We start from the raw sequence: 21,706 nt of genomic DNA, 5'->3' as shown, positions 1-21,706 counted from the left end.
ACCCTCACGAGTATTAGATTGTGTACTTTCCTTTATATGTACAGGTTTTCATTGAACCACCTCAGAGACCTCAACACGTAACACAAGGGCCACACTACACATACATCCACAGTGGTATACAAACAATCTTGTAGAAGAATAAGCTTTAGTTGTTCTGCTTTTTGGGGAGGGGTTCTGCCAGGATATGTGAAACACGCTTTTCAAAAAAAGAAACTGCACCCTCCAGATGAAAAAGCTCCAGTCGCAGAAACGCGTCGCCTTGCGAGACAAAACCCGGGGAATAGAACCCGTGGAGTCCAGTTCACCAGCGAGTCACGCTGCCATGCGGCTGGACAGAGCTCACCTTGTACAGGTGGCACTATTACACAAACTACAGTCGATACACTTCAGCATGTTGACAACAATCAGTCAGCAGAAACAGTGTGACCAACAACCCGAAAAATGGCGCGATCCTCGTTTTCAAATGAGTTCATGTTCATTTTTAGAACATGCGACAGACCCGTGTGATTATTGTAGGTCGGTGGAGATGAAGCAAAAAGGACACGCCGACGCCCTGAACAACCAGTAAGGATTATTGCACACGACTCATCTAAGGCCTCTTCGCCGTCATCACGAGGACATTAAAAAAGGCCCTCACAGAGCAATCTTTAAATAACGATATATATTTACACTTCATAATCAGACGTCGCCAGCACGGGGTCCTCGGGACAGCTGGAAAGTGCTGAAATGAAAATATACTGTGAGAATCTTCATCATTGTACAAATTGGTCAACAGAAATGGTGCACAGGAGCAAATCCAGCCGGATGTGTGAAATAAAAAACGTCACGGAATCATTGTTGGACAAAAAGACGCTGAAAATTCAAACTTTCGATTTTTTTTTTCCCGTGGTCAAGTTCAGTAACATGCAACATAAATCTGAGAAGCTAATGCCGGACGGCTGATTAAAAGTATTAATACTTGAGTAACAGATGAGATGCCCGTCTAGTCCTACACATGTACCCACGTAAGGCACCGCAGCCTAAGCAGCTCGCGTGCTCCTCATTCATCGCCTTGTTAGGACACTGATGTCAAAGCTACTTCACACATCTTCTCCCACTATAAGACACTGATAAATCATTCATACTGCATTCACAGAAATTGATACAATTGATTTTTTGTTCCCAAAAAAGATGAAATGGTCATCACCACAGACCAGACTAAGCTAACCCTTCCCTTTTCAACATTTGATGTCAAATTAAAGAACAAAAAAAAGCCTCCTGGATGCAGATCAGTGACTGCAGGCTCGTCAGCGCTACACTTTAAGCTACGTCCCACTGGGCTGAGACTTTTGTTTTTTACACCAACTCTCTGATCCCTTTAGACATGCAGAAAATCCTAAAAATAGTCTGGAGAGGCAATGCAGACAGAGAAGCCTGAAGCTGAGCAGATGTGAAGCCATGTTGTTCCTCCTTGTCCTGCCCACCTTGAGGAGTGATTCTGATGATTCAGGAAGTGGAATCCTCACGATATGAACACAAAACCTTCCTGAATATTACCGAGTTGGGATTAATCTCAACTCACGACATGTGGACATTCCCAAGAACGTCAAGTACAAAATAGTAGGAAACCGTCAGCATTTAAAGAGCACAGCACAGAGGAAGAAGTTCCCGCCTCAACCTTTTTGTCTGGTCATGTAGAAATGGAATTCAGGTGCAGGTTAATACGCCAGCTGAAAGTGAATGAGAGTCAGAATTTATACCAGGTCATATTAAAAATACAGACAGCAAGACCCTCGGAAGGATCGGGAATCTTCACATTCAACCAGTGTCCTGGTCTGAGGATTCAAGGTCCAAAGTTATTAAAAGAATATACTGAGCCTGGCATCTTTTCTTCATTTAGATTTAGCCGAACAAGTCTTTGAGATCATTGTTGACGGATGCACTGTGTTTAATTCCACTTTGGTTCAGGCTAGCGGCAGCAGCCGGTTGAGAAAAGTTCTGCGGGCTGAAAAAGGGGTTTGCTTGCATCCCGAACCCGCTGGGCGCCGCTCCCATTCCCACCGGCGCGCCCTGCATCTGAGTCTGAGCGTTCTGGGCTGAACCGAACTGATTGAGCCAAGGGGCGCCCGGTGCCGCCTTTGGACCCATTTGGTTGAGGGTGACTTTGGTCTGGCTGGGAGAGAAAAGACTGTCCAAGGCGGACAAGTCGGGGGCTTTATTCATCTGCCCGGTGGGTCCTTGACTCTGCGTGAGGGCTCCAAAGTTTGGGGTGCTGGTGGTGGTGGCCATCCCGCCGTAGAGGCCGGGACCCGTGGGCCGCATCCCCATGCCTCCTGTCTGAAAGCCCATGGGTGGGTTGAAGCCGTTGGACACCGGGGCGCCCATTGAGCCCATCATGGGGCTGGAGGAGGGGAAGGTGGAGATGGCGGTGCCCTGCACCGGGGCTGGTCGTGCCGCGTTGCCTAAGGACATGCTGTTCAGAGATGTCATGCTGTTGAGCAGGCTGCTCGTCAGATCCTTAGTCTGCAACAGAAACACGGGATGAGATTTATCAAACGAGCCCGTGAGCACGTGTTTGTGTACACAGCGGCTTACAGGCGTTACCTTTGTGTTGGTGGTGTTGGCTGGTTTGATACTCTGTGGTGCTAATGGCTGCTGGTTCCTCAGTTTGGCTGCCTGCTCCTGCTCCTTAGCCAATCGCTGCTTCTCCTCTAGAGTCAGGGACATCTAGGGAGGAGCGAAGAGAGAGAGCGAGCGAGAGCGAGAGAGAGAGAGAGCGAGAGACCATGAACAGATTGTCCATTAAGCATGTAGTCCAAAGGTGAAGGTTTGAGTAACTGAGGTGTGACATTGTTTCCATACTCTATTAGGCTGTGGGGCTGCTGCTGCAGATCCATTCTCCTTCCCATTAACCCTTGTGCTGCCAAAGATATCATGAATCTGAAAGAAAGAAACTTCCAAATAGAATCACTGCAGCACAGAGAGATAAAACATAACATTCCAATTCCTAAAGGTAAAAGACGTATTTTTTTTTATAAATCACAGCACTGTAAATATACCCATGCTGTCATACAATCCACCGCTCACCTGGTTGCCACTGCTGGGTGGGTTTGTGGTGTTCTCTGATTGGCTCCCTGGGTTTGAGATGTTTATACTCCTGTTAGAAGACACACAACGAACAAAAATCAGAAAGTGAAAAGGAGTTTGAATCGAGCCATTTATACAAGCCTGGTTAGTTATCATATTCATGTGGCCAGTATCAGATGTTATAGCTAATTTGTATAAAATTCACATTATCATGTATAACCATTTCATATTTAGTCATTTAAAATGGTGACGGACACCTCTGCTGCTCCTGCATGGCGTGCAGCTGCTCCAACTTGGTCTTGTGTTCAGCCTCCATGCGACTCAGCATGTCCCGAATCACCACCATGAAGGAGTTAAACTGAAAGATGGAATATATCAAACAATACCACATCAGAGGGAACTAAAACAAGAGGAATTACATTCGATAGAATGATGCAGACGATGAGCAAAATGTAAAAAAGCATGCACGTGTGCTTGGCTGTGTAGTACCTGGTTAAGGTTGAGGTTGTTGTCTATACTAAGAGAGACAAGGTGGGGCAGGCTCTTGGAGGCCAGGTGCTCTTTGGGGATGCCCAACTTCTTGTGGCTGAAGGTGCACTTATAGATTCCTAAAGTGGGGAGTGGGAAAGTCAAATAACCAATCCTCAAGGGTTTAAAAACACGCGAGTAGGAAGCCGAGCGCGTCCGCCTTTCTTTACCTAGAATGCCCATGAGCACCGCTGGTTCTCTGGAGGGGATCTGCTGTAGGAAGGGAAGGATCTCGTCAATGACGTACCACTTGTCGAGGTATTCCAAAATCTTCCCCAGACACACCAGAGAGTTCACTCGTACCTACACAGGAGCAAAGGGAGACGCAAGAGACAATTTAAAGGCATAACTACACAAAATAAATATATATCTATATATATGCATAGGCAGGGGTACAAGCTGACGATGATGGAGACTCACAGCAAGGGAAGAGGTCTGTAGGCAGGCGGATTTGACTCGCGGGATGAGGGAGTTCTTTATGGACGGGTAGTCAATCAGGTTGGCAAACGTCGGGATGATGTTCAGGCACAGCTCCTGCTCGGACAGATAAGATGTTATGGAATCTGACATCTCTATGATGCCAAGAGCATTCATTTACCGTTGACAACAGAGGAGTTCAAGGTTTGTGGAACGCTACAAATATACACCAATAACTGTGATTTGATATTCCGCCTCCTGTACCTGGATCTGTACAGAAGGAGCTTCCAGCGCTCTGTAGACCATAGGAAGCACGCTGTTCTTGATGTCCTCCGAGGGCGTCTTGGTCAACAGAAGGTCCATCTTCTGCAGGAATATCAGCAGGATCTGCGCAGCACAGGGGCCCAGTTAGGAACACAAGAGTCGAAAGCGTGACGCTATTTTCAACATGTGGTTAAAGCAAATAAGTGGAAGTTAACGGAGACGGTGCTTTAGTGTAGCTCTTAGCACGACACACAACACAACGCACAGGCTAGCTGATGTGACTGCGGAGACCACTCACCATGTTACTAGCCTGAAGAAGCATGGGAAGAAAAAATACAGAGAAAGACAAGTCTTGATGAGGAGGCAGACCAAACCCAAACAGAGCATGCTCTTTCGGCATATTCAACTTTCAAATGGGGGAAAATATCATGCAAAGATTTAAAGAGGGCAATCACTACCAGCACATGCTTAGACTACAATATGTTGAGCAGTTGTGTTGCAGTCACGTGCACGAGAACACTGTATGTGCGTCTACCTGAACGGGCTCCTGCTGCTTGAAAACGGGCGTGAGGTCGGGCATGATGAGACGAACGTACTCCTCCTTGGTGCACTCCTCGGCGATCAGCAGCACGTTGGGCAGCACGAAGGGCACCATGTCCGGGTTGGCAAACTCGGAGGTCAGTGCCGGCAGGATACGATACACCACCACTCTCTGAGAGAAGGGAAAAAAAAAAAACACAACGTCAGGAGCCACCAAAGAGCGCTCACGCGGTACTAACCGTAGGTTCACAGCGAGTTGCGTTGTGTAGAAGAAGTGCAGACAAAAGGGAACAAAAATAACAGGAAGCAGTTGAAGAAAATATATTTCTGAGAAAACAGACCCAGACCTTGTGTTTGAGCGTGAGAGTTTATACGACTCAACTAAACAGAGAGCATGTGAGAGCTTGTGTTCTGATAGATATGAGAGTTTCCTATACACGATGAACGAGCACTTACCTTTGGTAGTTTGGGCAGGACTTTGGGGAGGCTTTTGTAGAACTGGGACTTCTGTAGGTTGTCCCTCTGGAAGAGGGAGTCAAAGTACTGCAGGGTCACAGCACCCACGTCGTCAAAGAATGGAATCTGATTTTTTACACAAAAAGAAAGAAATGTTGTCCTTTAAAGACCGTGAAAATGAGCCGTTGCTTGCGTCTTTCATGCTCGTCGCGACCATGCAAACCTTGGTTATCTGGTCTGCATCCGGTCGGACGTTGGGTGTGATGCTGAGCAGCATTTTGACGTGCTCCCGAACCTCCTCTGGGATCTTGTTCAACACTGCTGGGCTGATGCTGCTCAGCTACAATGGCAAGACACAGGAAGCACGGCGCAGGACAGAGAAGGGGAGAATAAAACCAGTGTTTGATAAAGCACGCGTGGAAAGAAAATAATTGCAGGGCCCTGTATTGTCGAACAATTGCTAGAATTCTCTGAAAGCTTTATGATCCTTTGTCTCTCCATTCATTCACGCTCTCTAACGTGCGGCACACCTCCACCCACCTGGTCCAGCTGCCTGCTGAAGCTCTTAAATATGTCATGCTTGTTGACTTGGAAAACAGGCATGCCCTCATTGAAGACGGCGTGCATGACCACGCCCAGCGAGTACATGTCGGAGGCGGAGTCACAGCTGACGGACAGGATGTACTCGGGGGCCAGGTACTCGGGGTTGGGGAGGCAGAGTGGAGGGAGGTTGGGCTCCCACTCTTTACACGTGTACTTGGGCTGAAGAGGATGAGACAGCGGGAGAATATAAAGATGTGGCAATACTGCAAGGCTTTCTTTTTGGGAGAGCATACATTGAATAAGACGGACTGTACTACAGTCGCAAAAAGGTCTGCCAACACACCTCAATATCTGAGGGGTCGGTGGTGGAGATGCTGAAGTCGAAGCCCATGATCTTCCAGGCTCCGCTCTTGTTGAGGATGATGTTTTCTGGAGACAGGTTGCCGTGGACCATTTTCACCCCACTGTGGAGAAAGGACAAACCCTCCGAGATCTGAAGGGATAGAAGAAAAAAGTCGGTTTTGGTATGAAAGGGTGAAAATGCTTCTGTAATAACAGGATTAAGACTCTTGTGGTGGCTGAGTAGGATTGTTTGTAACTTGTGTGATTGACATTTTGACTCTGGAGTTAGTGGAAATGTTTCAAAGTAAAAGTAAATTGAAAAAAATACATAGCAAATAATTGGCGATAAATCGATAAAGAACAGCCCTTAGCTGCAGCCCTACATCGAGCGAGCTGCACTCTTACCTGTAGCAAGCCGTACTTGGTCTCCACATCATAGAGCTTGTACTCCTTGATGTCGTTGGGCATGGGGCTGGGCAGGTTCTCCCACTGGCCCAGAACATTGGCCAGACTGGCAAAGACCGGCTCTGTGCAGAACGCCAAGCAGTCTCTGAGGGCCAAACACAGAGACGGCATCAGTATCATTTCAAACAACTGCTTTTTAAATGCGGAATTATTCTTGAACAGACAAGAGACAAATAGCAACATGAGCAAAGACAAAACAAAAACAGAGCCAGAGAAGAATTTTGAATTTAATTTGTTTTAATCACCGCGACTCTTCAAGAGGGTGCTGCACCGTCAGGAGACGGGGGTGACGCAGTCTGGTCAGCTGTTGCACCCCTTTTTTCAGCGAATCAACGATTTGGTCCTTCTCAAATTTCTGATACTTGTCAATCGTCTTCTTATCGAACACAAACACTGCTACTTCCTGGAGGGTCAAAGACAAAACAACAAGGCACAAGGCATTAGCTTCATCGAGTACCAATGCTCCTCCTGGTGCGGAAAGGTCTGGTCAGTGGGAGGATATTAACACAACAAACCTGTTTCGTTGACTTCTTGGTGCCATTGTAGATCCTCCAGCACAAGCCGGGACCCCCGCTGGCGATATGCCGTCCAACCTCAAACTCCCGCGTCACCGGGTTGCCCATGACGGCGCTGGTGACATCCGCCGTCACTTTGGTGACGGTGCTTTTTAGCTTGTTCAGCATAGACTCCATGTTCGCGCCTGACCTGGCAGCTGAAGTGAGAGAGAGGTGGATCACAGACCACCCAGGACAGGTGAGCGGCTCACGAAGAAAATACAGTTTTTAAACCAGACAGTCAAAATGTCAAAAACAATGGTAGTTTACAATCACTGAAAGAGGCAGCTGTAGCAAAAAGCCTTTCAATAATCCTTTTCGACATGCACTCTAATGCACCTGCTTGACAATGTGCACATGGATGTGCACACTGGTGTCCTGCCTGTGCTGGCTGAGTAGAGTAAGCACCAGAACAGCCCGAGCTGTCCCCCAAAATAAAACATGACTCACAGCAAACTCAGACACACCACATTAAGGCTCTCTGTCAAAATACTTCAGTGACTTGAAAGCAACAGGAAGTCAGAGAAAAAAACATGGCTGACAGCTATATAGCCAAGTTATGTTTATGTGAACAGCTTCTTCAGGGTTTTATCAGTCGTAAGTGGGCTTCTAGCACTTTGATGTCTATTTCACTGCAACAAGGCTTGTGAATTGAGATGTTAGTGTAGTTAAATCCTTACAGATTCCGGTATAAAAAACATTAAGCCCGAGTATTAAATGGATCAAAGCACACTTAATTTTAAATCAGAATTTGAAGGCCCTTGCTAATTCTGTTACTCAACTGCAAGAGAATCACACTATTGCGGTATTATAAGTATAACTGTCATTGCTCATTATTTACTTTGTGATGGACAGAGGAATCAATACCAAACGCAAATCTAAGGCTATAGCAAGGCCTACTAATTAAAATACATATCATTAAATATGACCCCGAGCACGAGGCTGTTTAAAGCGTTTACCTGCAACAGGTAGGACGGTGTATTTGCCAAAGATTAGCCCAGTCGTTAGCTAGCTAACGTTAGCCGTCGACAGTTTATACCATGACTAACATTGTTGTGTTTTTTGACAGGCTAGTAGCGAGGAGCTAAAACAATCATTTCAACGCTGGGTTGAAGCATTCAAATATTGTATTCGTTGCTTGGCGTGACTGTCACGTTTGATCGAGAAATAGCTTGATGTTAGCTGAGTTCATCGCGTTGTTTAGCCTGTGCGCACAAAGCAACAATGCGCAAGTAGACAGTGTCGTTAGTCATTACCGCTACAGACAACGTGTCATTCCGACACCCTCCAGATACATACCTTGATATAAAGAGGGCTCTCCCTTTTATTTCCTTGTCATCCACTGACTCTCAGCTGTCAGTAATGGCTGAGAGACACAGCCCCCATGTCTTCCAGTGGCATACAATATGAGGTAACGTTAGCTTTAGTGCGCTCGTGGAGGGAGCAATCCTACTTCCGGGTTGTCAGGTGGGTGCGACGTCAGCTAAGCTCCAAATAAACTGTACATAAAGTCTCTAAAAGTATGTGATCAAAAATTATATTTTAAAAATGCAGTTGCAATATGGCTGACATTTCTAATCAGGTAATCTATGTGGCGGTCACATAATTTGGTATAGTATGGGGGGGTGGAAAATAAATCACTGTAATTCATTAAGGTAACCTCTGTAGAAATATCTAATTTTAACTGTCTCTTGTTAGCAAACCCAGAAGAAGATCCATGAACTCTACTAGTACACACACACTAAAAAAACTACAGCAAAATCTTGTTTGAGTGAACAGCAGTTCAAACTTTTATTAGACGTGTTGTCACAAAAGACAATAAAGCATGTTTCAGCATCATAAAGTGCAATCGAACATGATTTCAGTGTATGTAGAGAACAAAACAGGCAGACTGAAATGAGATTTGCCTCCAAATTACTTTTGCATGACCATGGCAAATAATTAAAATACAATCTGAGGCATCACGCTTAACCACAGATTAAATTAGTCTAACATAATATTAAGTCATTATTTAAAACACATGTCTCTCAAGTAAAATCCTCACAATCAAAAGACATTTGATCAATGCTTAAAACCCCTGTAAATTCAAACATTATATTAAACTGAGCTATGGTTAGCCAACCAGCATTTCCAATAGTTTATCCAAATACAGCATCCACACCTGGACCAGGAAGTAACACCGATGAATACACAAGCTTTACACCGATTGCAGCCGCAAAACAATGAGGTCTGATCAAATTCAAGAGTATCATATCTCAAAATGCTTGAAATTGCGATGTTCATTAAATAGAAAATGCATCCAGTGCTACAGGACTATGAGAACTATAATAACACTTAATATCTACAAGCTCAACTATTGTAGGCCTCTTGTGACTTAGTCTACAGCCATGCTGCAGCAGCACCATTTGTATTAATTACAGTAATATCTACACAGATCAATCACTGAAGACAGCTCGTTTGATTAGACCCATGATGTGCATTAACTTATGATCATTCTTCAGTGTAAGAGCTGTACCGCTGCTAACTGGCTTTGTGAAGTGCGCCCAGGAAGCCAAACCTACGGCCCCGTCGGTTGTTTCAGAAAGTGCTGGAGAGATGCTGGAGGAAGACCACAGGGTGGTGTTTCTCAAACTCTTTGAGCAGCTGCCTCCTCTCGTTGGCAGGTATGGTTTCGCTGGAGGAAATATGGTGAAGAAGCTGTTTGAGGCTCTCCAGCGTGGTTGCCTCTCGCTGGTCCTCGTACTCCTGTGGCGTCACCTGCTGGCAGAAGGTGAACGCTGCAACGCAGAGAGGGGAAGAGGACATTGGCGTTTTGACAATATGAAGTTTTCTGTCCATGTATAAGGTGTATATGTATTTGACTTACTGGCAATTGAGTCGGGGTCTATTCCCTGCTGCATAGTCCTTAGTGTTCTCCTCACAGCTTCAATAAGGGATGTGGGAGTCTGTATTTATCACAGGAAGAAAGAGTAAACATCATTTAAAAAATGTGAAGTGATGTGAACGCTGTCTTTAAAATAGCATGTTATTAAAACCTGAATTAAAACGTAAGTGTACCTTGAAGAGCTCTGTGCAGTTGTCCATGAGAAACAGCACCAGGGTTTCGCTCTGGGGTCGAGTCAATTCATGATTCTGGACGATGGCTCTCTGAAAAGCACGGCAGACTGAGGCCCTGTTATCAATCTGAGAGGAAACCCACCAGAAGGTCAACGATAGATACCAACACATTGCACAATGTACAGCATGGGCAGTGAACACTATAACTGGTTTTTGCCCAAAAGGACCTGTTTCTGAAGACTGCAAGCATCTGGGTGAGCCGCTGTAGCCATGAAGGCCAGTAGTCTCCGGAGTTCATCTCTCACGCTGGTGTCCAGCAGTCGGAAACACAGCTGAGATGCTTTGATGGCTTCCTGCACCTTCCCTTCACCTGGAAAGAAACAAGATGTGGTCAAGAAAGGAGAAGGAAAAGGATTTAACCTTCATGGACGTAAACAGTCTCAGAGGCACGGACACTTGTTGCATCATTGTTTACACACTTTTCATCTGATGTCAACATAAACCGGATCAAGTCTCACCCAGCGAGTTCAGAATTGCAGCATGTATGTCCAGGTGGCGTCCTGAGAGAAGCGGAGCTTTTTCCTGTCCACCGTAGTACTTGGCAATGGTGTCAAAGAGCAGTCTCTTTTGGCTCGCCGTCTGCTCCGCCCGGTCCTCTTCTGCAAAGGAGTCGACGACTTTGTGGCTGAGCTGTTCCCCTGCGACCACAATCAGCTGGTCGGGAAAGAGCTCCAAGCAGTCTGCCGCCGCCGACAGCCAGCCATCCAACCTGAAGACAGTGACGGTGACTGTTGGAATACATGGACAAATATTTGTTGCTTCCACAACTGCAAAAGCGTTTAATCAGAGCACTGACTTGGGCAGATTAAGAGTGTCGGACAGCTCTCTCTCCAGGCATGTGTTGGAGATAACCAGGTCCTGGGAGGCCAGAGGAGCTCTGCAGGTCTGGAGCTGAACCCTGGCAGGAGAGGTGAGGATGCAGTCCAGCATGGGCAACTCCACTACATGCAGCAGCTGCAGCAGCGTCTGCTGCTTCCAAACCTCATCCACCACTAGGGAAGGAGGAGGAAAGAGCAGGAAGAGGACAAAATATTGGGAGGGGGAAAATATCTGTCCACCATAAAGTGTCATTTCCCCACCATACTGGCAAATACTGACAGATTTGCTCCATCTTACCAGCTTTGGACAGAAAGGCAGAAGTAGCGGGGGTTGTGTTTAGAGCTGGAGACACGGTCGGTCGCAGGTCGATGGTCCTCAGCAGCCTCTCAACCCTCCTGTCTGACGACCCGACAGCCAGGGGATTAGAGATCGTCCTCAGTTCATTCAGCCTCCTGAAAACAAAAATAAGCATTTATGGGGATTAATAAGCGCTGTGGAAATAATTCAGGTGTGAACATTACAAACAACATTCAATCTAATGCTTAATAAGGGGTTCGTTTAACTTCTGAATTCATGATTACTCAACTGCAACTCTGCCTTTTAAGACATCATGAAAGATAAAATCAATCGCAAAAACCAACCTGGAGCTCTTCTTCCTCTTAAGCCCCTGTTCCTCCTGGGGCATGTTTTCTGTGTCACTATCGCCCTCCTTCATGGCAGAGTTGGGGAACACTTTATATTCCAGAAAATGGTAAAGGCTGCAGCCGCCGTCCTCAAAGGTCACTTCCTTGTCCCTGCGAAACAGCTTCGTACCCACCGGTTCGAACACCTTGGCCTCCATCAGAGCCTGGCAGAGCCGAGCAGCTTTGAGGCGCGACACTTCACTCGTGCAAAACACCACATTCTGCATCAAGTAACTTAGGACCGCATCCACGGCGTCCGAGCCCGTGAAACACTCGGCGTGGACGCGTAGATGCCTTCTATGGCTGCGCACCTCCACCTGGAGCTGCAGGGCCTGGATGATGTTGTGCCACAGCTGGGTGGCACCGAAGGGCCCCGAGAAGCCTGGGGGTCAGAGGAAAAGGGGTCGAGGTCAGAGCTAAAAATATTATGATGAACTTCATGCAGGATAACCCATTGATTTACATGCCGTTACTGTACCAGATTTGAGGTTAGCTTATGTTCTACCTACTGTATATCAAAAATGATGGTGGAGCAGTAAACGTTGTAGCCTTAACAGTATAGTTGTCCCTGACATATTCATCACTTCACTGGAAGCCAGTAGAGTAAGTGGAATATATTTATAGTACAGTAACGTTAGATATACTCGGGTGCTTACTTGAGTATTTCCATATGCTTCGTTACATTCAAAACATATGAGTTTATAAATGCTGATGATACATTGTTATAGACTAAACTATCCGCTGGTGTAGCTCCACGTCGCCCAACTTCAACAGTAAAAGTCAGCTTACACATCAATCATCAGTAATAACAATCCGGTAAGTATTTTTTTTTAGGAGAACGTAAATAAGTCAACACTAGACGCCAACGCCGTAACATGTAGTATTTACACGGCTATGCTTTGTTTGTGTGGCTGTATTCATACAAAGGGTAGATTAGAGAACGATAATTTGTTCAGCGTTAATACCCATATCTTACCATTCTGTATGTTTTCACGAAAACTTCTCGTTTGGCTGTTCAACCTTCTGAAACGAGGAGTTAAATCAACCGCCATTACGAGCTGTCCGTATGACGTAGCATCCGCATCCGCTTCTTCTTCTTCTTCCTAACATAACCAAGTAGCGCGCGCTGCTGCTCTCTACAGGCGATAACTTGTACTGCGAGCCCTTTCTAATTTATGCCTCACAAAAATGACCTGCACCCCTTCTGTTTTGCCTTATCTAAATCTTACACTAAAACAATAAAACGCCATTTTGCTTACACAAATTGGTGAATATCATAATCAGTTGCTGATGCACATAATGCAGCAAACCAATAGTCAATATACTTGCATTCAACTAATATATAGAGAGACGTTTTTACTATTATTTACATTCTTTACAAACTGGCTGTCTTTACGAATCAAATCAAGAAGGAAGCTTCCTGCTGTTAAACTGGGAGACCATTGACTTTACCAGCTGATACGCAGCACTTGAGCACACCCTCAGTTTTGGAGGAACAAAAAAGTGATTTTACAAAAGATGAATATGTTTGTCAGAAACTTTAATCAAATTAATAAAATAATATATGATAACATTGAGAGGCGGGTTAGACTCACATGATAACTTTATTCTGTTTTTAATGTGGCCTGCGGGTTTGAATTGCAAAGTTACGGGTTTACATGCATTGGTACCGGCGCACCTTTATCCAGCTGGTCGTAGGAGGAGGTGTCCTTTGATGAACTTGATTATGTTTCGCCAGCATTGTTGTACATAATAGAGGATCACTTCCTCATTTTTACATTGGTCCACCTGAAGCTCTGCAGAGACGACAAAAACACAGTAAGAGACACTTTAATCACTATTTAAAGATAAAAAAAAAACTGTTCTGTTAAAAAGAAGAAGAAGAAATGTCGCTTAAAATATTTAGATACATTTTTTTAAAGAAAACACACTAAAAAACGATTATGCAGTTGTTTTTTTGCTTTATTTTCTATCTTTCCTACATACTATACATACTATATTGCACTGACTCCACCTGCCACACATTGCCAGGATGGTTGTTCATTATTAACAAGCCAGGCCATAATGCTTCATTCGTAAAGTTTATGAAATGATAACCAGCACCCCTTCTCTTTTGCCTTATCTAAATCTTACACTAAAACAATAAAACGCCATTTTGCTTACACAAATTGGTGAATATCATAATCAGTTGCTGATGCACATAATGCAGCAAACCAATAGTCAATATACTTGCATTCAACTAATATATAGAGAGACGTTATTACTATTATTTACATTTTTTACAAACTGGCTGTCTTTACGAATCAAATCAAGAAGGAAGCTTCCTGCTGTTAAACTGGGAGACCATTGACTTTACCAGCTGATAAGCAGCACTTGAGCACACCCTCAGTTTTGTAGGAACAAAAAAGTGATTTTACAAAAGATGAATATGTTTGTCAGAAACTTTAATCAAATTTATAAAATAATATATGATATCATATTTCTGTTTGTTAAAAAGTTATTACACGAAAAGGTGTAATTCGTTGAACCACATTCACTCTTCTTAAACACATTGAGAGGCGGGTTAGACTCACATGATAACTTTATTCTGTTTTTAATGTGGCCTGCAGTTTTGAATTGCAAAGGTACAGGCGCACCTTTATCCAGTTGGTCGTAGGAGGAAGTGTCCTCTTGATTAACTTGATTATGTTTCGCAAGGATTGTTGTACATAATAGCGGATCACTTCCTCATTTTTACATTGGTCCACCTGAAGCTCTGCAGAGACGACAAAACAAAGTAAGAGACACTTTAATCACTATTTAAAGATTTAAAAAAAACTGTTAATCTGTTAAAAACTGTTAATTAAAAAATATAATCAAAAAATGTGTTTTTGTGCTTAATTTTGAGGCAGGAGCACATTTTTACAGACTGGTCAATTTAGTTTGTGAACGTTCCAAGAGACAAGAGACGCAAAAACACAGAACCAGTCTGACGGGCAACGGTGGACGGACGCGGAAACAAATACATATTTTTCGAGCGGACCAAAATAAGGGGATGACGCAAACACATTTGTTTTGTTTTTAGAGTTATATAATGAGTTATATGTTATATGGACTTTATACCTTTTAGAGCATGTTTGACCCCAGTATATATTTTTACTCTTTTATGACCGTACGACACATATACAATATTAGAACCTGCTAAAAAAGGTTCGATCGCTTTTGTCTGATTCATACACGATATGGTCCTTCTTTGTGGCTCTAAATGTTTATTTATTTACCTCGCTGTTTTGCTGTTGCTGGGAGCGACGGCTTGTCGGAGATAGTAATAAGATAACATCAAAAAGCAAAAGAATGTCCAATAAGATCACCGGGGCGGCTCTTTCTGTATTTAGGTACAACATAGCAAATGATCCAATGAAATTCGGTCACATAAAAAATATTTCCCAAAATGAAGAAGTACGTTCTGTTGAAACATATCCTCATAAAACAGTACGCGTCCTGTCTGACCCCATAAACTCATTTCTCGTGCGTCTTGAACGTCAGCAGCACCCGTCCATTTACGCTCGTTACATGCGTCTTTTTATCTTTCGAGGAAGAAAAATGGAATTTCGGCAAAGATCTACACGATGGTAATGGAGATTGATGGAGCAAAAAAAAAAATGCGAAAATGCAAAGCTGAGGTCAATGATGTGCCTCAATGGCCCCATATGATGGAATCATTTTGTTGTTTAATCAACCTCTGATAGTTCATAAGGCAAAAGTACTGAACAGCCTGTATCATACCTGTGAGAAATAAAAAAAATAATAATAATAATGTGTGTGTGTGTGTATATTGTCCACTGTGCTAAACAAAGATGGACATCAGTGTAACATTTGTAACTAGAAAATGCATTTCCTGCTGAAAATGCGTTGGAATGCTGAAAGCTGAAATGAATCTCAAAAACATTGCTGAAAATAGATATCCAATTTAAAAGAAATTGCAAAAAGCTGAATAATTCAAAAAGTTGAAAGATTACAAATATGAAGTTATATCACCCTTCTCCTGAAAGAGCTGAACATTTTGATCTTCGAACGGTTTCTGTAGCTTAAAAGAATTCAAGCGGTAGTGATATTTGTTGTAGTAGTAGTAGAAGTTGTAGTTGTAGTAGAAGTATTGTTAGCAGTATAAGCATTAGTAGCATTTGAATAAGTACTAGCTGTAGCAGTAGTGATATTTGTAGTAGCAGTAGTAGCAGAAGTTGTAGTCGAAGTATGAGTAATTAGAAGAAGTAGAAGTAGTAGTATCAGCAGTCAAAGTAATAGCTGTAGTAGTGGTCGTAGTATTTTATAACAGTAGTAGTAGTATAATAAGTAGTAGTAGTAGTAGTAATAGTAAAGTCAGTTTTTGAAGTAGCAGTAGTACTAGTAGAAGTCATACTCATAGCTGTAGTAGTATTAGTACTTGTAGTAGCAGGAATAGCAGTATTAGCAGTTGTAGTATAAGTAATAGTCGTAGTGGTAGTAATAGCAGTAGTGGTAGTGATAATATTGATGGTAGCAGTAATAGCACTAGTAATAGTAGCAACAGCAAAAGTTGTAGTAGAAGTAGTAGCAGCAGTAGTCGTAGTAATACTAGAAATATTATTGTCGCAGTATTAGTAAGAGCATTCATTATTTCAACAAAAAAGCCGAATTTTGAGCTTAATGTTTAAATACAGTTAATCCATGGGGCTTTTATTTTGAAAGGGTGGGACTGGGTGGGGGAGGGAGGGGGAGAGGAGACATAATCATCATGTTTGACACATAAACAGAGGTTATTAAATGACAGGCTTCATCACAAGCAGTTCAGTTAGAATTCACTCTCTGGGGCTTTTATTTTGAAATGGGGTGTGGGGTGTGGGGGAGAAGGGGAGAGGAGACAGAATCATAATGTTCGATAAACACAAACCGGTTATTAAATGACAGGCTCATCACAAGCATTTCAGTTAGGATTCATTCTGTGGGGCTTTTATTTTTTAAATGGCGTGTGTGTGTGTGGGGGGGGGAAAGACCTCTGAAGATCCCTAAGACCTGAATGACTGTATGAGAGAGAGACACACAGAGAGATAGAGGGAGATGAGTGTATAATAGAATAGAATGACAGGAGGCAGACCTCTGGTGAAAGAGCTGAACATTTTAATAGTTGAACGGTTTCTGTAGCTTAAAAAATGAAGGAGGAGAAGCGGTGCGACGGAAGAAATAGAAGAAGTTGAATAAAGAAACAGGATAACAATTATTGTTGGAATGCTTAACAGCATTCCAACAATAAGCACTTACATCAATAAAATAAGGTCCATGTCACAGCTCTGCCCCCATGTCTCTTTATTTCTCACTCACCTATCAGCTCATTCAGTGCACCTGTCACTGGTGAGGCTGCCTCCCTCATCATCAGCCTAACTCCCACCTGCCTCTGTTCACTAATCAAGCACTCCCTCCTCATCAGCACAACTCCCCCTCACCTGCCTATCCACTAACCCCTGCCTCTCAGTCACTCCTTGCCAGATCGTTGCTATGTCTACCCGCCCGTTTGGCTCGTCCTTTTCGCGGTTTCCCCGTCTTCCTGCCCTGTCCTGCTGGATTCCCCCCCCCCTCTTGTCATGTCTGCTCCCTGGGTTCCTGTACATTTCCTGTTCTGATTTCATTAATCATTAAATACCTGCTTCTCTCTATACTTCTGGTCTTGTCTACAGTTGAGTCCTCCACCACACCCCGTGACACTCCTTCTATCATACAATTGTTGGACTTTGCTCTGATAGTATTTGTAGATGGAGTTTTCCAAGGAGATATTGACTTTTCAATGTGTCATGGCACCAAATACCAATAAAGCACTGGAATATTTGAATAAAGGCAATGTTTGCATATACAAACAATAATTCATATTTAACCAGGGATTGGAGCTGTGTCACTCCATATTTGACCACACCCACTTCTGAAAACAGGGACGTGCCACTTTGAGTTATAGTCTGCTAGTTCTATTTCATCCTTACTGACCGCCAGAGGCAGTGCTTCACACTGGATGACTTATACCAAAAGAGTCACGAGGAAGCACAGTAACTACCTCTTATAGCTCCGGCAGAGAAAATTGGCCAAAGAACCTTCCCCAGTGGGTGAGGGGTGGCAACGTTAACTCTGTAGTGTTTGGTGAATGTGCTCGGTGATGCCCATGAGGCCGCAGCACATATATCCTCCACAGGCACACCACTCAGGCTTGCCCTTGGTGTGGAGACACTCTTGGTAGTGACCCTTCACCCCGGATGGCCGAGCGCAGCCGCTCGCCTTGTATGTATAGGCAATGGCCTCCACTATCCAGTGGGACAGGTGCTGTTTTTTTTCTTTTTTAAAAGGAGCACAGCCCTTAAGGATGAAATAGAACGAAAGTTACGAATGTAACTACGGTTCTATGAATCCTGGATGACCGCCAGAGTTCTTGGTCACTCGGAATCCTGTGAACTCGCGAGAAGATTCCATAGGACTGAGCTCAGGATGACACCTGAACTTATAGACGACGGGGGTCATCCGAGGTCACACGTGACTTTGTTGATATAAATATTCGACCTGCGCATGCGCGAGACGGAAGATATCCAGTGTGAAGCACTGCCTCTGGCGGTCATCCAGGATTCATAGAACCGTAGTTACATTCGTAACTTTCGATTTAAAGTATGTAACAGATGAACGATACTCTTTCGCATGTGTTGTGAGATAGAGTTTGCGTGTAGAACAAGGTTTACAATGGAGAAATGCAATACATCGAACTTGTACTTCCCTCCGTAAATGTACTGATCATTTAACGTTTCGTTCGATGCCAGAAAATGAAATAGAATTTCAGTGACTTTGTGATTTTACATGTTTTGAGTTTTGGAAATTCTAGCGATAATGACAACTTGTGTTGACATAAATTATTGTATCGCAAATCACTGGCTTACAGTCAGACAACTCAATGCATTGTCCATTCAAATGTCCTGTCTCCAATCAATGCATCCATTCTCTCTCCAAAGGTGAACCATGTCCTGCTCGGCCTGCCAGTGGACTTCTGTGCGTCCATTTCTCTCCGGCAGCCTGGTGATGTTGTGCTTTATCGGCCTTTTTATCACGTACAGGTCTGACATCAAGTACCTGGATTTTGGAAAAGACAGTCACTTTTGTCCTGCGTTTCTGTGTGGAGATAAAGCACAGATCCATCACCCAAACCCCAAAAGCGTGACAAAGCTGGACGCTGAGCCTGACACGATTGTGCTGATCTGGATGTGGCCATTTGGCTCCAGATTTGAGCTCGACTGCAACATTTTTGATATCAAAAGATGCCACTTAACAGATGACAAGACGCTTTACCAAAAAGCCCACGGGATTGTCTTCCATCACAGGGACATAAATGGAAATTTAGAAAACTTGCCCAAAATTCCACGTCCCAGTTTTCAGAAATGGGTGTGGTCAAATATGGAGTCACCCGCAAACTCGCCTCGAATCCTTGGTCTTAATCGAGTATTCAACTTGACATGCAACTATCGCCGTGATTCAAATATTCAAGTGCCTTATGGGTATCTGCTGCCAGTGACACCTGAAGATGAGAGTTTCAAATTGCCGGCAAAGGACAAGTTGGTGTGTTGGATTGTGAGCAACTGGGCCGGGCATCAAAAGAGGGTCGAGTACTACAATGAACTGAAGAAATACGTCAAGATTCATACTTATGGACACGCCTTTAGCCATCGGCTAAGCAACGAAGACTATCCAAAAATACTTTCTAGTTGTAAATTCTACCTCTCCTTTGAAAACTCCATCTACGAAGACTACATCACAGAGAAGTTCTACAATCCTTTAATTTGGGGAAGTGTACCCATAGTTCTGGGCCCTCCAAAACAAAATTACGAGGACCATGCCCCACCTGATTCTTTCATTCATATCAATGACTTTTCTTCTCCACAGAAGTTGGCAGAGCGGCTACTTTACCTTGACCAAAATAACGCTGAGTATGTGCGATTCTTTAACTGGAGAAGCATCTTTAAAGTTAAAAATTCTGCGTTCATAAGAGAACATGCCTGCAAAACGTGTAGATACTTACAAAACCACAAGGAGTACCAAGCTTTTGATGATCTGATCAGCTGGTACTGGGGTTGAGAAGAAGTGATCGCTCACATCGAAACTCTACACTCTGTGTCTTTCATTTACTTTGTTGCTGAGAAGGTGTCGAAATGCAGTCAGCTGATATATTTGTGAACAAATTACAAAGGGTCTGTCGTGATAGGAAGCTTAGATTGTGTGGTTGTGCATTTAGTTTCATGTATAGTCTTAGAAAAGTTAGACATTACATTTTTTAAGGGGCCAAGTAGACGATTTTTGAGCATTGTGATCTATCACAAGTTTACCTGGAGATCATTTTCACAAACGTTTGTTCTTTATATTATTTAAATTGCTTTTTGCATGGCTGCATGCCATCCCAATACAATGAGGTGGATATAATTGAATTACTGTAGTTCATGGCGTTGAAACATTATCGACAGCATCTCAGAGATGCATATCTCAAAAGCTGCCGCCATGGCGAGACATAACTAGAGGTAAGCGCTAATATGTATTCTTATTGTTTTGGTCATTAGGTCTTTTTTATTTTTTTTATGTTTATCTCGTTTTAGTCCCAAACCAGACCAAAGAAAAGCAGTGAGCTAACCCAAATTATGTTCTTCTTTTTTTTGTAATATCCTTGTATGTGGTTTTTTTGTGGTAATAACTAGGGGTGTAACGGTACGCGTATTCGTATTGAACCGTTCGGTACGAGGCTCACGGTTCGGTGATGATGTTAGTTGTAATGAATAAATATATTTTAAAATCAAGTACATTTCTCTGGCATTTATAGTTTTCTACTGTACCGAAACGTACCGAACCGTGGCTCCACTGTATCTGTCAGGATCCAGGATCCCTGTCTGACCTGTTCGGTGTTACCTCTGTTTCCCCTGATCTCCTCTCCTCATGTGTTCTGTCATTCCCCCATTTGTTATTGTGTGCCATGTGCTCTCTGTTTGTCCTCTGCCTCCAGACGCCTCCCATGGCCGCACCCTTGAGTGTGCACAGCTGAGGACACTCCAGCCGATCACCTCCTGCTGCCTGACACACCAGACAGTAAAAATGTGTTGTAAGAAGTGATTTAAATGAGATTACAGATTCTGCGAGCTTCATCTCCTCAGGCAGGTTGCTCCAAAGCCGACTGGCCCTGATGGCAAAAGCACGGTCACCTTTAGTGTTCAGCCTCGACTTTGGAACACACAGAAGGGCCCATGAGGATCCAAGGCTGCGAGCTGGATCGTAGGGGGTCAACATTTCCTATATGTATTTTGGGGCCAGACCCATACGTGCTTTAAAAGTGATCAGTAAAATCTTAAAAATCAATTCTAAAACGAACAGGGAGCCAGTGAAGAGAAGCCAGGAATGGGGTGATGTGATGTCGTCAGTGGGAGGCCTAGCTGAGTGACTTTTGGTTGCTGGCAGAGATAAGGGAGTTACAGTTGTTGAACACGGTGGAGGTTTTGCGAAGTCGTGATGTCTCTACCGGCAAAAGCCGTGGTTAGATCAGGCATATGACTCTGAGGCTCTTATAAGATTGAACCGGTTAGACAGACAGGCTTCTGTCGTCAAGAACCCTCCGTTGCCCTGAAGTGTACGGTGGGACACATACACACATACACACACACACACACACCCTCACCCCCCAGGCGTGCTTCTTGGTTCATGGGAAGTCCAAGAGTTGAGTCAGCAAATTTACACAAAGAACAAAGATGGCGGCTTGGAATTCCCCGGGAGATGAAGGAGGGGGGGGGGGCAGCCATCGCACCCCCGTGAAGTCCGGGAAGCCGGAGGCGGTGTGAGCCATGAGAATAGAGGTCATTAGTCTAGAGAAGAAAGGAGGGAAATTCCAGACGAAGTCAC

At 43.9% G+C, this 21,706-nt stretch overlaps 3 protein-coding genes across 3 annotated transcripts; 1 reads left to right on the top strand and 2 right to left on the bottom strand.

Annotated features, from left to right (window-relative positions):
- Window positions 1–26: 26 nt before the first annotated feature.
- Window positions 27–8,575, bottom strand: scyl2 (SCY1 like pseudokinase 2). Its single transcript, XM_079294100.1, has 18 exons — window positions 8,475–8,575; window positions 7,137–7,333; window positions 6,867–7,024; window positions 6,562–6,706; window positions 6,158–6,307; window positions 5,812–6,033; window positions 5,495–5,611; window positions 5,272–5,397; window positions 4,811–4,987; window positions 4,276–4,398; window positions 4,015–4,128; window positions 3,765–3,897; window positions 3,556–3,674; window positions 3,324–3,424; window positions 3,067–3,136; window positions 2,842–2,919; window positions 2,584–2,706; window positions 27–2,502 (listed from the first exon to the last, which is right to left on the bottom strand). Exons 2-18 carry the CDS (start codon window positions 7,311–7,313, stop codon window positions 1,882–1,884), a joined length of 2,754 nt encoding a protein of 917 aa, XP_079150226.1. The 5' UTR covers window positions 7,314–7,333; window positions 8,475–8,575; the 3' UTR covers window positions 27–1,881.
- A 422-nt stretch (window positions 8,576–8,997) lies between these two features.
- depdc4 (DEP domain containing 4) lies at window positions 8,998–12,846 on the bottom strand (the record flags this gene model as incomplete). Its single annotated transcript, XM_079294362.1, has 9 exons — window positions 8,998–9,952; window positions 10,042–10,120; window positions 10,233–10,358; window positions 10,460–10,602; window positions 10,751–11,001; window positions 11,089–11,284; window positions 11,409–11,563; window positions 11,753–12,176; window positions 12,771–12,846. The coding sequence occupies 9 exons, from the start codon at window positions 12,844–12,846 to the stop codon at window positions 9,753–9,755; spliced, it is 1,650 nt and encodes a 549-aa protein (XP_079150488.1). The 3' UTR covers window positions 8,998–9,752.
- A 735-nt stretch (window positions 12,847–13,581) lies between these two features.
- Window positions 13,582–20,477, top strand: LOC306795645 (4-galactosyl-N-acetylglucosaminide 3-alpha-L-fucosyltransferase 9-like). The gene is made up of 2 exons (XM_079294218.1): window positions 13,582–13,612; window positions 18,790–20,477. Exon 2 carries the CDS (start codon window positions 18,797–18,799, stop codon window positions 19,904–19,906), a length of 1,110 nt encoding a protein of 369 aa, XP_079150344.1. The 5' UTR covers window positions 13,582–13,612; window positions 18,790–18,796; the 3' UTR covers window positions 19,907–20,477.
- Window positions 20,478–21,706: the final 1,229 nt, after the last annotated feature.

The sequence above is a fragment of the Melanostigma gelatinosum genome, assembly GCF_949748355.1.
Source record: "Melanostigma gelatinosum genome assembly, chromosome: 22".
NCBI classification, from domain to species: Eukaryota; Metazoa; Chordata; class Actinopteri; order Perciformes; family Zoarcidae; genus Melanostigma; species Melanostigma gelatinosum.
The sequence above is the reverse complement of the archived record's forward strand: the minus strand, read 5'-3'. Positions and strand labels throughout refer to the sequence as shown.

Coding starts and splice junctions, on each gene's coding strand:
- LOC306795645 (XM_079294218.1), top strand. CDS start 18,797: ATGTCCTGCTCGGCCTGCCAGTGGACTTCTGTGCGTCCATTTCTCTCC.
- scyl2 (XM_079294100.1), bottom strand. CDS start 7,313: ATGGAGTCTATGCTGAACAAGCTAAAAAGCACCGTCACCAAAGTGACG. Junction 6,034..6,157: donor CCGACCCCTCAGATATTGAG/GTGTGTTGGCAG, acceptor CATCCTCTTCAG/CCCAAGTACACGTGTAAAGA. Junction 2,920..3,066: donor CACCCAGCAGTGGCAACCAG/GTGAGCGGTGGA, acceptor TCTTTCTTTCAG/ATTCATGATATCTTTGGCAG.